Source organism: Amblyomma mixtum, chromosome 3 (genome assembly GCF_055824585.1).
Source record: "Amblyomma mixtum isolate Tamu chromosome 3, ASM5582458v1, whole genome shotgun sequence".
NCBI lineage: Eukaryota > Metazoa > Arthropoda > Arachnida > Ixodida > Ixodidae > Amblyomma > Amblyomma mixtum.
Window position 1 is genome coordinate 152173431 of NC_143014.1, and position 23120 is coordinate 152196550.

The following is a 23120-nucleotide window of genomic DNA, read 5'->3' on the forward strand; positions in this document are numbered from 1 at the left end:
TCCCGAGCAAACTTTCGCGACCAATCATTGATCTATACTTTCACCTCCCACGGTGGGCAGTTTCCTCACAATCCGGTGGGCAGGCTGTGATGGCGCCATAAGGTCACGTGATCTAGGTGGCCCACCTAGATTGCTTCTCCAGGGATATTTCGCTCACAAAGCCAACGCCGAGGACGGATTTTTGTTTACAGATGCTCTTCATGTTTCATCTCGGCCTGACTGTACAGTCAGACCGGAATGAAACGCGAACAGAGCATGTCAAGAAAACAAAATATTTTACCTGCCTACTTTCAGCTGAAGTGTACAACTAGCCTGATTCATGTGTCTGGGTAAAGGGCCTACTGAAATGCATAATCGAAATTAGGTTGTAAAGGAATATCTCGCTGCAAAGCAGAAATGTATGACATATGCGGGTTCGCGTTTCATTCCGGCCCGACTTTACACCAATATTTGGTCCTAAATTACATAGCACAGCTGCGGGATTATCTCTCTATTTTGCATTGTTGCTGTTATTTCACAGTTCACATTTTCTTTTACAGGCCACTTATCATTCACCCATTACTCGAAGGTGCAGTTTTATTCTGCTTTTGAGTGACCACAGCAAGTGGACAGACTAAAATCTGACTTGTCTTGGGCATAGTTTGAATCATGTACAACTTCACCTCTCTTTTCTTTTGACATTTCTTGAAATAAAAGTGCTGAAAAGGGCTGAATCGAGTCAGTTACTTCTTATTAAGAATATTGGCTTTTAATTTTTTGTTATGGAGACAAGAAAAGAAAAGTTGCTTTATCGGGCTATCCATCTCTCTTGTCAAATCAAGGACATGTAACTTTCTCCTGCTGCACAAAAACAGTCTCTCTTGTCATGATGTAAAACTTGCTTACAAGAACCCCAATATGAATTGATCAATTCAGAAGTCAAGCTAATGCATCCTATTTTCATCGAAGTCACAAGAACTCATTTGTAGCACGCCAATATCGCGGTGCCACCCTGTCTAGAGGCAACTAAGCAGAGGATGTGAAAAGTGCTCCATTTTATCGTTATAGGCATCGCTTTCTGTTTGTTCAAATTTGTTCATGATGCCTGTCTCAATTGCTGTGCTGAAATCATTTTTTTAGAGTGTAAGCTCTACTTCAAGACCAAAGCTGCAAGACCCGTTTCATCGCGGAAGTCTGACCTTCACACTTTATGTTAAATGAATAAAAAAAGCTTATTTGACCTCAGCATCGCAACAGCCATGGAATGACACAGAATGGTCGCGTGCAATGCTGGCAGTAATAATTGACTTATACTGACTAGAACTTCGTCTTGAAAGCAGCAGACACAAGAGGTTTTTAGAATGTATAAAAAACAGCAGACATTTATCGCAATATGAATGGTGTAAAATAGCTTATGCTCAAGGCACAGGAAAATTTACCAATGCCTTAAACAAAAAATTAGGTGCTCCTCCCATTTAAAAAATTGGCAGTGGTTTAGCTCTGGTTGAACCTGGAGGATTGCGAAAGCAACGAGGAGAGAGAGAGGCAATGGAGAGTGGGCGGCGGCACCCCTGAGTCACCCGCGCAGCGACGGCGCGCCAGACATATGCCGTGTGACGTGACTGCTCCTCGCGCATGCGCACTATGGCCTTTCGTCAGCTCCGCGAAATGGCTCGGCAACTCGCGTAGTGTTGCTTTCGCAACAAAAGTAATTTATATAATGATCCAGATTTCAGTTCACATTTGATTTATACCTGGAACTTGCTCGCTCGAATGCTGGATGAAGACATCTTGGTATACATTTAATTTTACATGAGTCAACTATAGCTGTTGTATTTTTTACCCCAAAGAAACTTGAATTGCATCACCTTGAGCTCTCACTGCAAATATTTCACAAAAACATTTACGGGCAATCGCGGGACGCCCACAGAATGTGTTACGAATCGCATTATAAATAACAATAGTCAGTATCCCATAAAAACATCCTCACAATGTTCATCAGACACACACGGCTCCCCACGCACTTCCAGAAACAATTAGCGGACGTCCCACCAATCTGCGCTCCAACTCGTGGATGTTGAAACCAAATTGTGACATCCCTTGGAGATAAGTGGTTGGCTGGGTAGCTTAACATACCAGCGGTGCTGAGAGCAAACAGAGTTCCTTAAAAACAACAGAAAATTGCAGGGTCAACAAGAGGATCAGGAAAAAAATTTTCATGTTCGTTTTTGCTGTTTATTTTAGCCTCTCAGGGATAGGTAACAGGTGCTTTCAAGGCATTGAGTGGAGCGCCCTACCATCTCGGAGTGGGCGACGTTATATTGGTTTCTTTGGCTGATCGCGCTCGTAGTGCATTCGTACGGTGCCGCATGTCTGGCTATCCGCCACTCATGCGGTGGTGCACGTTCGGAAGGGGCAGAGCAGGGCACGAGTGCATGGAACTGTGTGTGCCACCATGAAAAACGATGGTGGTGTTCGGTGCAATTTCATTATGCAGCGCGCGCTAGCAGACTCCTCAAGCAACACGTACGACACTGGCGATGTATCATTGTGCCAATATCCAATATCAGAGCAGATAGAGAACACATTATGCCTTGTAACGCTGCCACTACCTCCCCTTATTCCCTTACTTTCCCCCACCTACTGAAGTCTTTGGCATCGCTTGATCTTGGCAAATAAGCAACGGGCCTTAGCGCAACAAGCGCTCTTTTTCACAGCCTCGAGTGACATTTTTAACACGAGACCCCGTGCTCCAGAAAATCCAGTGTCTGCTTTGTGAGCGAAAAATCACGAGCATGGCTCTGGCAGTTGCATGGTCCCCAGAGAGCAACCTAGAAGGCAGGTGGTCGGCCACCTAGGTCGCGTGACCTTACGGCGTCATCACAACCTGCCCACCGGATAGTGAGCAAACTTCCCACCGTGGCAGGTGGCACTTAGTAATTGTTTGCTCGGAAAGAGCAACCTGGGCTCCACAAGGCTCACCACTGGGAGCAACTGCCATCGCAAGGCAGAGGCGCATCACTTAACCGCTGCACCACTCTCTCAGGACAGGTACGAGAACTCCCAGGGATCTATGAGTGCAAAGTAGAGACTGACCTTCTGCATAAATATGGGAAATAACTCGCGCTATCGGGTCATGCGCTTAAGGCGGAGCTTAAGTGTCCGCTCTAATTTTTCCTGCTCCTTCTCCAATAAGTATTATTGTTCAGTTATCACATCCCATGCATACATAGTGTATGGCTAGAAAGGGGAACATCTCGATTTTGCCAGAGATGTTGCATCGGACGCCGAATAGCAAGTATGCAGACAGCGGCATCGTGATAGCGTGTCCTTGCATCTACTACATAGCGTATTATTAACACCGTTCCTCTGCAATAGGCATGCCTGCCATATATTTTGCCCAGTGGAGCACTTAAGGTGGCGGTTCCACTGCCGCCATCTTGCGAGTAGTTGAGATTTTGCCGCCAGGCTACGACACTGATCCATGACTGCCGTGGCTACCCGTCTTGCCCCCGAGTGGCCCAAGACTGGTTTTGGTTGAGATGTTCAGATGTGTGTCCGATCCTTATGTGTCCGGACCAGGGGGAGCTAGTCTCCATCGCCAAAGCATCGGTGGAATCTATGGAGTCCTGAACTGAGGACCCCATCCACAATCCGCTCCGATCAGCTTTTACATAAATGTTTATTCTCTCTCTCTCCAAATTTGAAGCAATGGGTTATATATCGTTGGAGAGAAGTGTTGTGAGAAGGTGGAAGCACAACATGCTCCTTTCGGGAACAAAACCCCGCGCACACGGTGCTAATGAAATAAACACAAGAAGGCCCTTTAGTGCTATTTATTTAAAATATGTGCACCTCGGCAAACCGACGCTTCCGTCCTATCTGACAGCACCTAGTGGCGGGCTCTTTGATTATTTTCCCTCACATTTCTCCTCCTTCTGTCAAATGTCTCTGCCCTTTGAGACCTGCTGAGTCGCGTAGCTTGAAGGCTGCTGGTGCTAAGGGGCGGTCACATGCCAAGCACACCGACCTCCATGCGAGTCTTCGAGACATCTTCGTGGCCGTCTGGGGTTTCGGCTCGAAACTGACTGGCGGCGAGGTGGATAGGCCGGCCCAGCCCGTCTTCAGCCGCTCGCAGAGGAAAGCGCAATGTGAGAGCTCGTTGCCTTTCGTGGGACTCACTGGTATCCGTGCCAATGGCGTTTGCTGGTACACGGTTGGCTGTGAGCGAAGCGGCGTCGGTGGGCGGCATGCCCTCGGTAGATGCCATGATGCAGGTGCCGTTGGCCGTGCTGCCACCGCGGCCACAAATGGTGCCGGCCGCGGTGGAGTAGGAGGCGATGGTGGTGGCGGCAGCGTTGGAGCACAGATGTGGCCCCACCGGGACCGCCCGCAGCTGAATGGCCTGCGCCAAGGACCCTTTCGCTGGCGCAGCCACGGGCAGCGCTGAGGCAGCCTGGAGTATCCGCCTGGTGCTCGGCAGGCTCCTATCGCAGCTACCAAACGTACCGGCAGCGTTTTCAAACGAGGACGGAGGAGGTGTCGGAAAACGCTGCCGTACTGTTAGAATGCGCTTCTTCTTCTGGGTCCGTGCTTGCGCGTGGCGGTGCGCGAGGAACTCAGAGTCTAAACGCGCTCAGAAACTACCGCCGCGCCGCATAAGACGCAAAAAGAATGAAGTGACCCGCCTCCGTGAGTAACACGCAGACGAATGACGAGTCTAATGCTCCCTTACAGCTTGGTTCTGGTGTCTACCGAGATGTGAGACAGTTACTCCGCGATTTCCCTTCCTCAAAAACCAATTTTTTTCAATTTTTCTGATGCTCGAGGTATTCGGTCAGAAAGGACCATGTGCGGGAAAAGATTGGTTTTGCCAGGTTCATTGATCATATCTTACGCAGCCACCGACTGAATAATGCAACGAGGGCATTGCTATTAGAATGAAAGAAGCGACGTAAATGAAACATCATCATTATTTCTGCTCTCGTTCGCGCCCTTTATTCTTATTCTTTAAGTGCGAGCGCGCCCATGGAAGACATCACTAACCTGAGCATCCCAGTCTTGCTAGCGTAATCAGCCACTGCAAGCACGTGGGGCAACAGTGCATGCCCTACGGACCTGCGCTTCTTATACGAAGGCACTACAAAAGGTGCGCAGGGGCTGATACGCAAAGCTCACACCGGTGCTGCGCTCGCAAAGACGTACTTGACCGACAGCATGAACTGCCCAGCAAACCAAAAACCTCTCAGAGACGTCTATAGCTGGACGTCTCTGAGAGGTTTTTGGTTTGCTGGGTGCACTATACCTGCGCCACTGATCTGCCGCGGGACCTTATTTCTACCCGCCATCTCCTATGGGGCTGCAGCGCGTCGAAACCTCGAAGTGGCCAACGCTTCGACCACACTACCTGTAATCTGCAAGTGTTTCTGGTACCTAAAAGCGCTGCACACGCCCAAGAGTCGCTGTTCGCTCTTGAGGACGTTGGCGCGCATTCCACGGGCATTAATTTATCACCGGGTGACAGTCAGTCACTCAGTCAAGTCTATTCCCCACATGGTGTATCTGGCACAAACTCATTCATTCATTCATTCATTCATTCATTCATTCATTCATTCATTCATTCATTCATTCATTCATATTACCCTAAAAGTGCACCTGCACTGTCCAATTTTCCTCTACATTCAGCAGTGACGCTGGGTAAAACTACGAGAAAAGGTGCATAAAACGCCTTTACGTGAGACAAATCCATAATCCTGGTGACATTCAAGAGGGCACAGTCATCGCGGTCTCATATGGTACTGATTTTCACGAAATCGACGGCCACGCTGATGTGATGCCTCGAACTAGTCCGAGGAGTATCGGTACGCGCGCTGAACAACGCTGTTTCCTCCGTTGTTGCTTGTGCAAAGAGGACACAAAATGGCTGCGCCCGGTCTACGTACTCAAGCATGCCGAAAAAACAAGTCGGGAGGCGTATTACCTTTACTGCACTGCGGTCTCGGAAAAAAAACGGTGAAAAGTGCACGAGCGGTGCGCTGCAAAGCAACAGGGCGCGCAGGTTCCTGCCTGGCGTGGCCGCGACGACGGACAGCAACCAAACCCCCCCCCCCCCCCCCCCAATCTTCGAGCTCCCAGTTTCAAAGGGGAAAAAAAACATACACGACCCTTCCATAATTCTCTCTGTTGGTCAGTTAATTGACTCCTAGTACTTTTGCCATGAGGCGGCGCTCGTGAAGGACGCGCTCGTTATATGAATAGTACGCGGGGCTACTACATGCTTCACCGGCTCATTCAGACGTTGTTGTCCGAGTTTTCCTGTAACAGTATACCTTAAGAGTGCTGCTATGTTGCATGGGTGTTCGTAAGCTAACCGTATAGAAGAGCCTCTATAATTGCGTAAGTTTTATGGTGCCAGCATCAATACACATAAAGCATGAGAACAGGAAGTCTTCCCGCTGCAGCGAAACGCAGGCACCAAGCCTACATTTCTAAATAAAAGATATGGCTAGACTAGAAGGGCCTATGCAAACATTCCTGAACACACGACTTGGGGCACATCTCAAGCGTGAAGGGTTAGTTCTGTGCACGAGTGTCTGTAGTGAGCTAGACTAATGGCAGGCTTCATTACGGCACGAATGTATGGTGATTTGTTATCCACTGAAAGTGGGTGGGTGATATGATATTCTAGTTCGATTTGATTCTGATGATTTCCGCAATTCGTTATTGCTCAATGCCATCGCTATCGCGGGAGTCAGTTATTCAGACGGGCGGATGATATTAATCTAATTGAATCGAACAAAAAGCATTGTTTCAAAGCAGCCTTACATTAATTGCATGCCTTCCATCCATCCCAAGCCAAGCTCTCTGCCTTCCAAGCAGAGAGCACAAAGCACGGTTGATTTCTCCGAGAGAACAACGCGTGGAGATGGCGACCTCGTTGCTCTCCCTTTCCGCCTGTACACGCGATTAGAAATCTCCATTCATATCTTTTCTGGCCGGAATTAAAAGCGGCAATTTTCATGAACAGGAACACATGCTATTGCGCGATTTTACCATCACCGCTTGTTATTAACTGGCGTAGTTTATGGGTTCATATCATGTGCTTACGCGTAGATGCCGTATGTTATGCTCCAACAATATCGAATAGCGTGTGTGTTCATGGTCGTTTCAGTTTACCCGTTCACATGTCACTCCGCATTGATAGCACCCGCGTATAAAAAGTTCTAACCAAAACTAAGTAGTGTTTATTCTTCGGATAGGCACTGACAGAAAAAAACGAGACACGACGGGCGCTGGCTAGTAGCGTTCGTGTAATCTTTTCTGTCCATGCTTGCCTGAAGAAGTGTAGCATTATTTAGTTTCCATTGGATTAATTAAACCCAGCGCGGCAGCGAGTCTTGATAAAGAGTGGCGTTGAAACAAGGCAAAACTATTCAAATGCTTTTTTACTATTACCGAAGTACGCGACCATTCTTGCTAGCTAAAAGTGAAGAAAATTGTCAAATAAATTTCTGTCTATAATCTTTGGCCCAAAGTTAAGTACCTATATATTTATTTTCATTACATCTTTTGACGCTGTTTCACGAAAACCTTCCCCATGAAATAAATTTGCGTGCTCTTTCTATGCGCAACGACACGACACTGGCAAATACGAGTGCCCCTTGTTCATTAGACAGACTGCTAGCAAACTGCTGCTCCAGTATGGCCACGGAGTACTTTATTTGAAAACGCCGGCAGAGATGCGGCGAACGACTTAAGCGTTTTGGGCCGACGTGCAAGGGACACAAGTAATTCCAAGACATTTGCAGCATTGTCATGTCTGTCAAACTTCTTTCTTTTCTTTCTTGTTTGGAATACGTTTCGCTATAGCATGCATTCAGTGGGCTCCAGTGGCAGTACATCTGCAACGGGCTGGCATTTCTGAGAAACGTCCACGCCGCGGCTCGCGCTATACGACTCCCAGGTCGTAATAATCGCCGCTGCGCTTTCGCGTGTGGTCGCTGAAGCCAGGCGCTCTGCTTCCTTCCGTGCGCCTGGACCTGTCGGAGAGCCTTGTGGTGCGCGACGAGGAGGCGTTGGACCTCTTGGATGAGCGCAGAGACCCCGAGGGCCGGCGCTGCAGCAGCGCCTCCGGCCCGGAGGAGGCTGTCACCCTCTCGCCTGAGTTGTTCGCCCTGGACTCGGACACCACCGTGCGAATGCTTCGTGGCTTGTCCCTAGCTACGCTGCGAGGCATGGCGCTTGGGGCGCCGGAACTCGGCGCCCGCTCTTTCAGGGGCTCGAGGGCGATGGGTGCTTCACGGTCGGACGCCTTAACTGAAGGCTGCGCCGCCTTGGAACAAGTGTCTGGGGAGTCCTTTGAACGCGTGCCCGAGTCCCCGGTCGTGGCGTTATTTGCGCCATCTCGACGCTGGGACAGGTTGGATAGTTTCTGGCGTAGTGCTCCCACGTTTCCTGGTCCATCAAATTTGCTCTGCTCATCGTAGGCATTAATGGGCTTATCGGAGCCAACTGCATTCTCGATAACGACGCAGTCAGTGTTGCGGCGCTTGTCTTTGGACTTCCTGCGGCGTAAGCATATCAGGCACACGAGACAATTGATGAGGAGGACGAGCAAAACGAATCCGCCAGCTACACCGGCAACTACATAGTAGAACTGCTCCTCCGTGAAGCGGTGAAAGTACAAAAGAGCCGAGGATGATTCATTGCCTTCCGTAGTCGTCTTCAGCAGTGGCCCTGCCGTGCTGTTGGACCCGCCCATCACGGAATCTGTCGAGGTCTCATCCGGGCCGGTAGAAGTGCCATTGTTACTGACGTTTTCAGCGGTACTCGTACTCGAGGGGCCTCCAATTACTACAGTCACTACATTGGAGATGTCGCTGTAGCGGTGCGCCACGTTCTTCGTGCGGAGAGCGAAAAAATAGACGGCAGTGTTTTCATCTTTGCCCTCTAGAAGCTGTACGGTGGCCCAGTCAAGATCTCCAGGCTGTTTCTGCTGGTCAAGTTCCAGGCCAGGCTGGCCGGCGAAATTATCTGACAAATGGCGCCGATCTTGGGAGTAACGAAGCTCGTAGCTTGAACCCGCACCTGCGGCGAAACAGGGAAATGGAAAAAAAAGAGAGAGAACTATCATGAGCAGTTGCAATTTCTGTGCACGGAGATAGTTCCGGTGAAGGAATGAAACTAATATGCTCTTTATCTGTTCGACAAGCTTCGAGATGTTTTGTCAGGTGCTCGTGGATAGTGGCCTAACTCCTTAATCGATTTGAGAATCTCCCTGCAATGAGGGAGGCCGCAGTAGAAAGCTGCAAGTTAATTTCGACCACCTGGGCTTCTGAAACGCGCACTGATGTCTCGGTAAAAGTGGGGTTGTTTTTTTTAGGCCGCCATCATATACTACAGTAAAGCGGAAGACTGGGCTAATTGGTTTGCCATAATTAAGGAGCAGCGCACCAGAGAAACACAGACAGGAAGAAGGGACAAGCGCTTGTCCCTTAACTCTTCCTGCCTGTCTTTTGCTGGTGCTCTGCTTCTTAATTAATCATATACGAGGCTGTCGGAGCCTGCTCTCGAACCTGTGATGTGACAAAACGCCGCGATTGCTGAGCCACAGCGTCGGGTATTTTCTTCTTTTTTATTTTACATGGCGCATCGGTTTCCTGCTCTATTATTCGCGTTGCTGCGAGGTAGAATTTTTAAGACGAGACATGAAGGACGCACATGCGTTCACTCCTTCGAGCACATGCACGCACGCACGCACGCACGCACGCACGCACCTATGTTGCAGTGCGCCGTTCCGCGTTCGGTGCTTTTAGACATTAAGACAAGGGAAATAATCGTTCAACTGTGAAACTGTGTGCTTCGGTTCTACAAGGACTAAAATGACTACATATTAACTAGTGGAAAAAATTGGAGGGGACACTTAAGCTCCACCTTAAGGGTATGACAGATATATCGTTCATGGATTAACGTCCGTATGTGCGAAAATGGTCATTTCTGGCATCCATAGATTCCTGGGAGTCCTCATACCACTTCTGGCGAACGCAGTGGTGCAGCGCTTAAGCGATGCGCCGCTGCCCTGCGATGGCAGGTGCTGCCACAGGTGGGGCTTGTGAGACCCAGGTTGCTTTTCCCGAGCGAACTTTCGCGACCAATCAGTAATTTAACTTTCACCTCCCACGGTGGGCAGTTTTCTCACAATGCGGTGGGCAGGCTGTGATGGCGGCATAAGGTCACATGACCTAGGTGGCCCACCTAGATTTCTTCTCCAAGAAATTTTCTCTCACAACGCCGACGACGGATTTTCTACCCAGTAGAAGCCGTAACGTTCTCGCGTTAATATAACAGGGGTGGTACCTGGCGTCTCGTTCCAAAAATAAACACGCGCACTTATTGCCGTAATATTCAAGAATTATCGTTATTCTCTTCTCTTATATCAATAAATTATTTCTAGCAGACCTAACCCCGGTACTTAACACTACAGGCTGAGAGATGATTTCACGTATATTTCTTTTTCCGTGCCCTGATAAAACACACTCGTCTTTATACACGGCGTTTCACCTAAGACACCTAAGATTTTACACAATTTTTAAAAATAGGCTTTTTGAGTTAGAAGAGCGCTTTTTTCGGCATAGCGTTGTCAGCGGTGTAGTACGTCAGCATGTCGCTAAGACATGCTAAGTGGCAGGCTGGTTAAAGAATATTCAATAGTTAACTTTTTAATGATTACTGTTAGGGTCCTTAATTATCGAGAGGAATGTAGCCCACCGTAAGTAATATCCATATCAGTTTTAGAATTTCGAGAACGATGTTACCCTCGACGCTGTGGCCCAACAAATTCTGGCTGTTTCGACGAGTTACGTGCACTAGAGAGGTTGCTTTGCCTGCAAGCTTGCGGGAGCGCGTGTATTTTGGCGCGATGGGGCAAAATTTGTTCGGATTCATTTCGACCGCCTCGCGATCTTTAACGTGCGATGGAGTTCGGGTGCTTTATTGAGGAACGGGACGATTATTTCTGCGTTGTTTGCGCAATCACCTCAGAGCTGCCGCTGTCACATATCCTCAACAGATATTGCGCCTTCAGGCGTTTATTTTTCAACAGTAGAATTTTTTTAGAGAGGTACTTCATGAGCAGCGAGCGATTGTATCCTACCATTCAGGTGTTATAACTTGACATCTCAAATAAGTAAATCAAAAAGAAAATATCGTTCTTCATGTTTTGTTCTGGGCGAGTATTTAATGAGACTCATTTAATTCGATTCTGTCCCAGTTTTTTATGAACTGTCGCACAAAGCGACACCTTCTGGTCTTCACGACGCAGGTCCGCTCGATCCAGCGGGTGAGCGCGTAGGTATTCGATCGAAATAAAAAGTCGAAGCGAGTCACTTTTGCAAAACATCAGTGAGATCAACTGTTCAGTATTTAAAACTCATGTGTCATCACAGGCGCTAGGTGTGATAATTTCCGGGCCTTATGTATGTTCAGTAAATAGCGCCACTCCTCTCCCTCAAAACTGAAACCGGATTACATCCAACCGAATTATGCCTCATCTGCCACCGTGATAGTCGAGAATCACGTGCGCGAAATGAATATTTCTTTTCCGGATTGGCCACCATTGATCTACGAATATACCCGGCAGCTGCACCTGTTGTTGCTTCGATATATACATGAATTGACCTTTTGGACTACGTACTCCCTTCGGTCCTCCCGCAATGAATGTGCGGGTTCATTTCCTTCCCACTGGCGATTCGTTCTTTTCTATTCTTTTGCCCGTATAGCCCGCATCGGAGTAATGGTATTAATATATGGAATGAAATGATTGCCAGGACAGGCATACCTACAGGCATGTCTGCAGAAACTGGCCTTACCATCTCCGCTGTCGTACTCGCTTCCGGGAGCCGTCCACTGCAAGGTGACGTTAGGCAGCTGGACGCTGCTGACACTTAGGTCACGGACAGTTCCCGGCGGAAAGTGCACGCCGCCTTGGCCAGCGTAGGCAGAGGACCAGAAGGAACCGACGAACTCCGCCCGTTGAAAGCTGGCAGCGATGCTGCCGTTGGAGCCGGCGGGCAGCGCATGGCTGCCAGTGGCAGTCACGAGAACGCTGTACCAGCCGCTTTGCCGCGATGCAGCCAGGAAGTAGCCGCTGTACACGCCGTCTCCCTTGCTCACGTCAGGTTCTGCGTAGCGCAACGAAAGTACCCTTTCACTGTTAGGGCCAAAGTCTTGTGACCCGCAGCACTCTTTTCCATCTCTTCCTGTTTCAACATAGCATGTGTGGAACCGAAAGCCAAGGTACAACTCAAAAACGGTATCAGAGCTAGAGTTACGAACACACGTTCTCTAAGACAAATCTGGCCGGCGGCCGAAGTCACGAGGTGTGCAGTTGTGAAGTAGTTTCCGCTCTCTTTTCTCTGCGGACGATCCACCCTGTTCGAACAGTGTGCAGCGGCCTTCGGGAGTTGGCAGGAAGCTGAAGAATTGAGCGTCTCTAGCATTCGCTGTTATTCGACCTTCGTTCATGTCCTAATGCTGGTGTTTTTAAGGGCTAAGTTTCCTTATGCGGAAATATTGGTTTGGTTTACTGGGGTTTAACGTCCCAAAGCGACTCAGGCTATGAGGGACGCCGTAGTGAAGGGCTCCGGAAATTTCGACCGCCTGGGGTTCTTTAACGTGCACTGACATCGCACAGTACACGGGCCTCTAGAATTTCGCCTCCATAGAAGTTCAGCCGCCGCGGCCGGGATCGAACCCGCGTCTTTCGGGCCAGCAGCCGAGCGCCGTAACCACTGAGCCACCGCGGCGAGGCTGGAAATATTGTTACTAGCACGATGCCGCTTACAGCAGAGCACGGACGTTGCCCTGCAACGAGTAACAGTTGTGCTGTGCCTCACACCTTCAAACTGTAGCTTCTGCGCAAGGCCCCCGACCCTCTACCATGTGGTCTGGAATGCGAGAGCATCCTCAACCCACCCATTCATAACCGATCTGCTGCCCAGTCACAAGTCTCCGCTGGTACGCCGCGCGCGTAAATATAATGAAAGAGGCCGAGAAAAAAGCTGCTTAAATTCAACTTGAGAAGCCCTCGACCCCCTTTAGAAGCGGCAGCACGGAGATCCACTGCATGTAAAAAGCACTTGAGTGGTTTCGGAAGGGAATCAATCACACAAATAATGAGCATAGGAAATGCTTAGGTTGCTTTTCCCAGAAAAATAATATACGGCTGGCATAGTGAAAAGACACACAGGACAAACGTATCGATTGACATTTGGTGAAATATAACAAGTACAGCAGAAAAGTCTTAAATTCTGAAGGATTCATATCGCGGACAACAACGCCTATTTTATTCAGGGAATTTAATTTCAGCGCAACGTGTACTTTAGGCAGATATATTCTGACAAAAGTTGGCGACTGCCACCGGCGTAAAATTATCTACACTTCCAAACTTCTCCATACTTCCTGAGATGATGTCGTGTTTGTTACTGAGACAACGATTTTACGGCTGCGCTGCATCTGACTGACAATAGCTGTTATTTTTCAGGTGCCTTGTGGATATAAATGCGCGCTTGTCTTTCCAAATAAAATGAAGTGACAGTCAGCGCCTCTGTGTCTTAAACGCTTCTTGCCTGTCTCGTCCTTTGCTCTGTTTTTCTGCAAGTTTGGGATGCGCAAACAACTATTCCAAACTCAAATTTTATTGCCCGAGCAGCGTCCGGAACTCACGGATGCTTTTGGTGCCGCCGACTTTTTGAGACAACCACACCTTGCGCATGTATCAGCACAGCGCTGAGCTTCCAGAGGTTATTTAGAACGCTGCGGTATAACACTAGGAGGTCATTAAAATAGAAATCCTGTTTATTAGAGTGAAAAAAACTGTTTGTGTTTCTTTTCCTCTTCTCCATGCTTTCGGTTATTTTCTCTGCTGAACTCTTCAGAGGTAAACTTGGCGTCCCAGGACAGCGTCACGGACAGTGTACATGTGGCCACACAATGACGTACCCCGTGCGACGTACCCAGAAGTCCGTTGTCCCGAAGTTGGACGACTGTAGTGGTTACAGCGTTCTGGGCTACGTGGTAGACAACTGCCTCGACACGGGCTCCTTTCACGGGTTGTTCGCCGTACAGGAGCTCGGCGTAGATAACTTGCGGAACCGCAAACGGCACTTCTACCTTAGAAAGAAATGCACAGATTTGAGTTCCGGAGTGCACAGACCATGCCGCTGAATCTGTAATACTTTATGAAAGGCCACTTTCATCAAAATACACAGTAAAAAAGAAACAAAAGAAAAAGAGATAGGGCACGTAAGAACGCAAAGAAAGCTCTTTGAAAAGTAGAGCCCAAGGGGTTTGCTTCTAGGCCATGCTGTGTGACTCGTTATGTATCGGCAGCTTTCCAGATCTCTTGAAGGTGAGTCCAACTCTCGTCCCCGCCTCTACGCAAGTTAAGCCTTCCATGGCTGCTACACGGGCCCCGCAGCAGCACAGCTTGAAGCAAACACCTTGGTCTCTTTACTTTTGGCAAAGGCTGTGCATCAGACCATGTGCTTTAGCATATACGTCCTGGGAAAAACTGTGAGCCTTCTTAATTATCGCTACAAGAGACGCTCAACTGAGAAATCTGAATAGATAAGTTTGGACGGTGGGATGTAAATATCAATTGTTTAATGTCCCTAAACGACACATTGGCTACGAGAGACGCCGAAGTGGAGAGCTGCGGATTAATTTATATCACCTGCGATTGTTTAACGTGCGCTGGCATCGCACAGCACACCGGCGTTTTTGCAGTTCACTTCCATCTAAATACGGCAGCCGCGGTCGGGATCGAACCTGCGACCGTGGGATCAGCAACCGAATGCCAAATTCACCGAGCCACCGCAGAGGGTCCGACGGTGTGATCCGTGGTTGTCGATTTTATTTGTGATATTGGAGCGTCGTTTTCTCATACGTAAGTTCATTTGCACCAGAGGACAACTGCATTATGCGCGACGTGTACAACCAAGGTGATGTGAACGGGTCATATTCGCACTGAATTACGCAGATTCTGTATTCCCGATCTTCAAAGGAACCCTGAAATGATTTCGATGGGCATATTCTAGTGCAAAAGGTCTGTAGAGGTGTCTGCGTGGGTATTCTAGTCAAATTTTAAAGCTCTGCATGGAGCCTATAATTTAGTAATAATTTTTTAAAAAATGGCTGCTCGCAGTACCTGGCAACCAATTAGGGCGACTCACATCAACACATGACCCCTACCTCGATGACGTCAGTGGGCAGAAGCGCCAGCCTTCAAGCTCGCCCCGTCTGCCCACTGACGTCATAGGGGAAGGGGACGTACGGTGAAGTGTGTCGCCCTAATTGGTTGCGAAGTGCTGCGAGCAGCAATTTTTAAAAATTATTGAAGAAGCGTAGCTTGTTGGGCCAGTTGGTGCATGGTACGTAGAAAACCGGCGAAAAGGACGCATTCACTAGGAGGAGAAGTACACAGGACAACGCTGGAATTATTATGTCTATTTATAGGCTCCACGAAGAGGTTTGAAATTTGACTCGAATAGCCACAAAGGCCACCTCTACAGATCTGTTGCACTGAAATATGCCCATCAAAATCATTTCAGGGTATCTTTAAAGGAATATAAAAACCGTGTCTTCAAATTTTGTTTGTTTTTTTTTTTTTGTTGGTAACAGTGCTCTGGGCCATATAAATGGCAGAACGGGAGATCTGCCCGATAGGGCTTTATATATTTTATTATAGCACTCATTTTTTTAATGGACATTTGGTTTCGGTTTCTCTGCACTGTGACATCAAAGGCCAGTACACAAGTGGCGTACTCTAAAAAAACTGTGACGCATTCTCTGCTTCGCTGCTTGCTACGAGAACACGTGATCACAGCATACGACGGGGTGGCCAGCGTCACCGTTTTCTGCGATCGCTTTGTGTCCGCTCTTTTAAAAGTGAGACGATGGTTGAACTATGCCCAAGCGCGAATCATTGATACGGGTGAATGGTTGCGTTAATCCTATCCAGTGCCGAGCTAGTTTTACAGAACTTGTGGGCTTCTCATCAGGTGGCGCAGAAGTGCTGGAAACTAGCAGCAGACTTTTCATGTCGCTTTTCGCCGGGTGAAGTGTTTCTCTTCTAACCTTCAAAGCATAATATCTATTCTATCTTTAAAAAAAAAGCAAAGATGTAAACAGTTTAATGCGTGTGGCACGCGCATTAAACCGGCTGCCATGTGGCGTTCGATCGTTAAAACATTTGCAGTAATGCTTGCTTATGGGAGAAAATGGCGATGTCCTAAATGAGAGCAGTGGACTACGAAGTATACCACAATACAAGACACTACTGTAGGGTACTGGTCCTTGACTTGATGCAGGCGTGACACTTCACAACTCTTAACAGCTTGTAATCTTGCAGTCAACGATTACTCTCTAGTCAAATCATCGCAATGGCACTTAAATAAATAAATGCGTTGCTCGGTATTGCTAGTTCACTGCAACATTGTACGAGTACTGGAGCCAGTGCTGAGCCGGTAGCTTTTCTTAGCAGTTAAACACATAATATAATTACATTCTAACACTACGATCCGAAAACGATACGTAGGTTTGCTGATAATATTCATTACGAAATGCTCAATGCATGCATGCACAAGACATGCGCCGGTCCAGAACTACAGCTGAGTTCTGCACAGAAGCCTGACCTGGCCGTCAGTTTCATTCTGGCCTCGCGAAGGGCTGTAGGCGTGATGGAGCAAGGTCTAATTGGGAAGTGTGGGGCGTTATACTGGTCCGAGGCCGGGTCGCACTGAGCCTCGTACAGGCTTTTCGCGTGCGACGCGAGAAGCCATAACGCAGGAACTAAGTTCAGCGAACCTAGACGAAAGCCGTAGGAGAAAGATAACGGCCTCAATGTTGTTTTCTTTACGACGCTTTTACTGACCGCAGCAGATAACCGCATGATTGGGACTGCGGCAAGAGTGCAGTGACGGCGCCAAGCAGAGGCGAGGGGTGACGACCGCCACCACAAATATGGCAAGCCGCACAAAATATTTTCTGAGCGCTTCCTTCACACCTTGGCAAGGAGGACATTTCGCGATAGTGAAGCCCGCATTAAGCTCCTTCGCTGGCGAGCGAGTATGCGAAGCTCGCACCGCTGCATTTTTTTCAATTTATTTATTTTATTCTTGTGGAAAGCAAATTCTCACACAGGTGTCACAGGTGCCTGAAATTTTATTCCTCTCCCCCCTGCTGTTTATTCCCGCCACACGCTAATGTCCTGGTACCGTCCTTGCAGCAGTTTGGGTGGAAGTTAGAAAGACATAGACTTTCCGAAGTAAAGTGGAGCATAGAAGAAAAAAAAAAGAAAAAGAAATGCGCACTTTCTTTCGTCGGAACCATCCACGTAGACGAACTCGTGGCTCTTGCACAGATCCGCGAATGCTGGCCATGAACGAACAGCGTTGACTGCTTTTCCGTGCCGTCAACGCATATGGAACGCTCACGATATCTGGATCCTGCGGGTCGATGGGAGTAAGTCGATACAGACTCTCTGATGAGAGGAAAAATCATAAATAGAGAGGAAGAGAGAGCATTTATCGTTTATCAGGCTCTAACTGAGAAGCGACTCATCCGCCTCTATAGGGCAAAAGCCTCGTTCACAAATACAAAATGCGTTTATACGCGACAAGATCCGCACCTCTGGAAGTTGCTGTTCCGTGGCGAACATGGACATCTTAACCCGGTAGGATGGCACCACCGTCCCGTTGAACGTGACATCGCTTTCTTCAATGCTGTACACGTCTGGGCAGGCGACGATGAACGAGAGCACGTTAGATCCGAATGACTTGAAGTTGAAGGTGCCTGTGACGCCATCTTGAAGAAGCACATCCGTCCGTTGGAAAACCTGCGATGAGTTGCAGCAAAAACCATGTACGCTTCTTTTTAAATGCGTGGAGAGGATTAAGAATGGATTTCATGTTTTTGTTTTTATAATGCAACAGTTCTGCGTCCTTCTGCTCCTTCACCTGCATCGTCTGACACACACGCACACGTACACGCGCACGCACGCGCACGCGCACGCGCACGCACACGCACACGCACACGCACACGCACACGCACACGCACACGCACGCACGCACGCACGCGCGCGCGCACACACACACACACACACACACGCACGCACGCACGCACGCACGCACACACACACACACACACACACACACACACACACACACACACACACGCACGCACGCACGCACGCACACACACACACACACACACTATCTGACCCTGAATAAGGAAAGCGATAGCTTTTTCTGGGGTGAAATTAAACGAAGACGAGGGCTCTGATGTTTGCTTGTTCTGAGCAGTCTGCGATCCTGGCCGCTAGAGGATCAAACTGTGAAAATGTCGCATTTTACAGTGACAGTTACGGCACTTACGTTTAGCGATGCTAAACTGAGGGACTGAAGGATTGGCTATACGCGCCTGGCTTCAGGGCTTCACCCAACGGCCGAATCGCGCAGCCGGAGGTTTTGTCTTTACATCGCTTGCTCATAAAAATGCGAATTAAGGACTTCGCCTAATTTTATAGTTATCTTACTAGATTCCGTTTTGCCTCTTTTCATGTACTATCGCGCTCAATATGAGTTGCAACGCGCGGTCATCGACCGGGGCTCGTTCCGTGGTGTGCCTCCTCCAAACAGTCGCTCGGAATTCTGGGAGAAACTTTTTCCTGAGCGGGGGTGCTGTTGTTTCCTGGAACAGCAGTTTCTCCCAGAATTCCGAGCGACTGTTTGGAGGAGGCACGCCACGGAACGAGCCCCGGTCGATGACCGCGCGTTGCAACTCATATTGAGCGCGATAGTACATGTGTTCGACATCTAAACGCGAGTTACGCGCTAGATTTGTGCGTCTTTTCGAATTCTTTGGAATTACATGGGAGTAAAGTATGGTTGGTTGGTTTATGGGGTTTAACGTCCCAAAGCGACTAAGGCTATGAGAGACGCCGTAGTGGAGGGCTCCGGAAATTTCGACCACCTGGGGTTCTTTAACGTGCACTGACATCGCACAGTACACGGGCCTCTGGAATTTCTCCTCCAAAGAAATTCAACCACCGCGGCCGGGATCGAACCCGCGTCTTTCGGGTCACCAGCCGAGCACCATAACCACTGAGCCATCGCTGCGGGCACGAGTAAAGAATCGTCTGTGCTGTTGTGCCGAGCGCATCGTCGGTGGCGTCGGCCGTACCGCCTTACAGATCTGCGATTGCCCGGTTGGCCGTCTCACAGGCCCATTTTCTCTCAGTGCACATGCCCCATACGCTCCGCCGCGGTGGCTCAGTGGTTACAGCGCTCGGCTGCTGACCCGAAAGACGTGGGTTCAATCCCGGCTGCGGCGGTCGCATTTCGATGGTGGCGAAATTCTAGAGGGCCGTGTGCTATGCGATGTCAGTGCACGTTGAAAAACCCCAGGTGGTCGAAATTTCCGGAGCCCTTCACTACGGCGTCCCTCATAGCCCGAGTCGCTTTGGGACGCTAAACCCCCATAAACCAAACCAAACCGTCTCACAGGTGACTGCCAAGTTGGGCAGCTCACAGGCAACTGCCCGGTAGGGCTTCCCACAGGCCCGTTTTGGCGTCTCTCAGGTGACTTCCAGGTTGGGCGTCTGCTCTCGCTGAATATACACCAACTAAGCCTCAAGCTTAGCTTAGCCGGTCTTTCTTTTTTTAATTGCTAGACCCCTCGAAAGGCGCGCGGCATCGCTGCGCCGGCACAATGTGTGGTTTCAGTGGTGCATCTTCTCCACCGGTGTTTTGTGACTTAATCGGAGTCGACTTCCGAAGCTGCACTTGGCGATCGCTCTGTGTTGTGTCTCTTCATCTCTCCCCCCTCTTGTGTCCCCTCTCTTGTTAGTGTCCTTGTTGAGCCGCCGTTCATTTCATCATGCACCAACTCGCCCCTCAGGCCATTCTTCTCTTCATCTCTGTCCCGTCTGTCCCGTCTGTCGCGCTGCAGTTATGGGTCACCGTGAACACCAACTCGCCCAACACCTGGTATTGTCTGTACTTGGCGCGGACCGACTAGCAGCGTAACGTCATCTTCGGGCACAGCGTCGAAAGAGTTCTCGGCGATGAGGAACAGAAGGAACGCGGGAATTTTACGAGGCGTAAATGGCGCCCTATTCCTGCGATAGAACGCGACTTTATGAGCAGCGCAGCCCGTGCCTTGCCTTGACCACGTCTCCATCCAGGTCCGCCGTTGCATGGTGGGTCGTGTGCAAGGCGAGGTCCACCAGAGCCGCCATGGTCTCCTGGCTCGCAGCTGTGGGCACCATGAACAGCTGGCTATCTCGGAGTGCCGCCGACCTCCAGGTGGAGTCCGGGGGAGCGCCCGTGTCGAACAAGATCAGAACGAGACGCACCGTGTCCGCAGCGGCCAGCGCGTCGATGGCTGCCGCAGTGGCCGAGCGGCTGTGCAGCAACGCAACCACCGTTGTGGCTTCGTTCTGCGCCACCTGGGTGTTTCAAAGCTCCCATCAGGTTGTCTGCCTTAAAAATAGCTTTCCAGCTCGCACGCCGGAAGCAGTACACGAGGACCGAGTCGCTATGGCTGTCTGGCGATGGCTGCCTGATATCATCATCATCAGCCTGACTACGCCCACTGCAGGGCAAAGGCCTCTCCCATGTCTCTCCAATTAACCCTGTCCTTCGCCAGCCGCGGCCACCATATTCCCGCAAATTTCTTAATCTCATCCGCCCACCTAATTTTCTGCCGCCCCCTGCTACGTTTGCCTTCTCTTGGAATCCACTCCGTTACCCTTAAGGACCATCGGTTATCTTGCCTTCGCATTACATGCCCTGCCCAAGCCCACTTCTTCCTCTTGATTTCAACTAGGATATCATTAACGCGCGTTTGTTCTCTCACCCACTCCGCCCGCTTCCGATCTCTTAACGTTACACCTATCATTTTTCTTTCCATAGCTCGCTGCGTTGTCCTTAACTTAAGCTGAACCCTGTTTGTTAGCCTCCACGTTTCTGCCCCATAGGTGAGTACCAGTAAGATACACCTGTTGTATACTTTTCTCTTGAGGGATATTGGTAAACTGCCATTCATGATCTGAGATAACCTGCCATATGCGCTCCACCCCATTCTTATTCTTCTAGTTATTTCCCTCTCATGATCTGGATCAGCTGTCACTACCTGCCCTAAATAGACATATTCTCTTACTACTTCCAGCACCTCGCTACCAACTGCGAACTGCTGCTCCCTTGCTTGTTGAACATTACTTTGGTTTTCTGCATGTTAATAGCAATAGCCGTATTTACACCGTCGAAGGCATCGTCTTGTGTGCTTTTTCCGTTGTGCTCTCCGTAACTTTTGAGCTGACGCTTAGGATATATGCTCAAAATGGCTCAGTTCCAGCTTATTTTGCATCAAATTATAAGACAAGTAAACTGTCCGCGAATTGGCCACAATCAAACGGCTGGTGCGGGGAAAAAAAAGCGATTGGAGACTCTCTGAAGAGTTATCTCTGCCATGCGTTAGCACGCGTGTCTACATGTATACTGGCCAGCGAAGCAAGTATTATTAGGTATTCTTTATTAATAAATTAACAATGGAAGGTAAACACGCTGCTAGCCGCGCCATTTGCCATTGAAACATGAAGCACCTGAGCTGCGGCTAGCGCACGTAAAAGGACAGGAAGAAGGAAAGAAAGGGGAGAGCGATAGAAAGAAACGATAGGCCGAAGCAACACACGGAGTGAATAAGCTGCAGCTGAAGCGTCAGCGTCCTCTTCTTTCCGGCGTCAGTCAGCGGCTTACCTCAGCTAACTCTTCGCAACATTTTTACGCCGGCTGACGCCATAACTGGCCGCATACTCAATTCAGTACATTTCTTCAACGTCATGGGGATGTTGGATGCTCCGACAAAAGGCCAGTGTAACGACTTGACAGAGGTCGATGCACCCTACAAAGACTTGAAAATAGTATCATATTCGCGCACACGAAAATTGCAACAAAGCCCTTGCAGCCAAAAAAGCGAGCACAATCCCAATGACATAAAAGAATCTGCAGTATCTACCTTTAAATAATTTCGGATACATGATAGAAAAAGTGTCCTACAATAACACTTTCTCTGAGTGCATTTGACCAGCGCAGCTATGTGGGCTTTTGCTAATCCTGATTTTGCTTTTTGCGAATAAATGAAAATATTACACCAACGCCTCCGCGGAACGCACTCGAAACTCGAAAAGCTCCTCGCTGCCGTTGAAGTTACCAGTCACGTGACAGTGGCGTCACGATCGCGTGGTGTGTTACGTCAACGACGCCGCTCTCATCACCAATGAGTCACTAGCAGTTTTATGCACTGTAATAAATGTGTAATAGTGTAGTACAACATTTCGTGACCATAGTTTGTGCGGGTTTTTGGTACAAACTATCTAAAAGCGGTGTGTGCAGTGTACATCAGTGTTTATAGTTTAATGATGAGAGGCCTATAATACAATAGTTATTTTGTTCAATGCTTGCTTTATACCGTTTTAAGAGTACAGTTTCATACAGTTGTGGAAAGGGGGTGACGCCAAGTGCCGCAGAGATCGGTTCGGTACGTTCCAATCGCGGAACATTAATAATATTTCGAAAAGTTTGCTTTAGAAGTAGGTGCAGCCGTTTAATATTGCTGAATGACATAGTACCCCATACAAAAAAAAACAATAATTAGCAACAGAAGAAAACAGTGAATCGTAGAGCATCTGCTTAATGCTCTTGAAAATTAAATATCGCAGTCGGGACAAAATAACAGCAACCCTCGATAATTTGCCGTCAACCATATCACGTGTTCATCCCACAGCAAATTAGCACTAAAAATGGCGACTAGAAATGCTGCAGCAATTCAAATGAGTAATGAGCCCATCCTTAGGTAAAATGGCGGGTGTACACGAGCTTATTACGAGGCCTGAAAAGCTTGGTTTTTTTTTTCGAAGTATATAATTAGTGAATTAAATTCGGACCATTCTTGAAGCAGGTGTTAACAATATGAGGCTTTTTGCTCGAGCTCTGGCACATGTGCAGCTCTGAAGCATAGAGCGGTATCGTCTGTGTAAGTGGCAGAAGCTTGCGTACATGACTGAGGAGTTCGTCTGTGAACCT

At 48.8% G+C, this 23120-nt stretch overlaps 1 protein-coding gene across 2 annotated transcripts in view; it reads right to left on the reverse strand.

The window, feature by feature from the left end:
• Positions 1 to 7679: 7679 nt before the first annotated feature.
• LOC149352385 (calcium-activated chloride channel regulator 1-like) overlaps positions 7680 to 23120 on the reverse strand; it is a 35274-nt gene continuing 19833 nt past the window's right edge. Inside the window, exons 8-13 of one of the 2 annotated variants that reach the window (XM_089581545.1) lie at positions 20201 to 20485; positions 17666 to 17872; positions 17349 to 17483; positions 13992 to 14148; positions 11847 to 12158; positions 7680 to 9066 (exon numbers count right to left, since the gene is read on the reverse strand). In XM_089581545.1, coding sequence (XP_089437671.1) covers positions 7928 to 9066; positions 11847 to 12158; positions 13992 to 14148; positions 17349 to 17483; positions 17666 to 17872; positions 20201 to 20485 — 2235 coding nt within the window. In that variant the 3' untranslated portion in view covers positions 7680 to 7927. The remainder of the gene's footprint in view (positions 9067 to 11846; positions 12159 to 13991; positions 14149 to 17348; positions 17484 to 17665; positions 17873 to 20200; positions 20486 to 23120) is intronic. The other variant, XM_089581546.1, reaches the window with a different exon arrangement.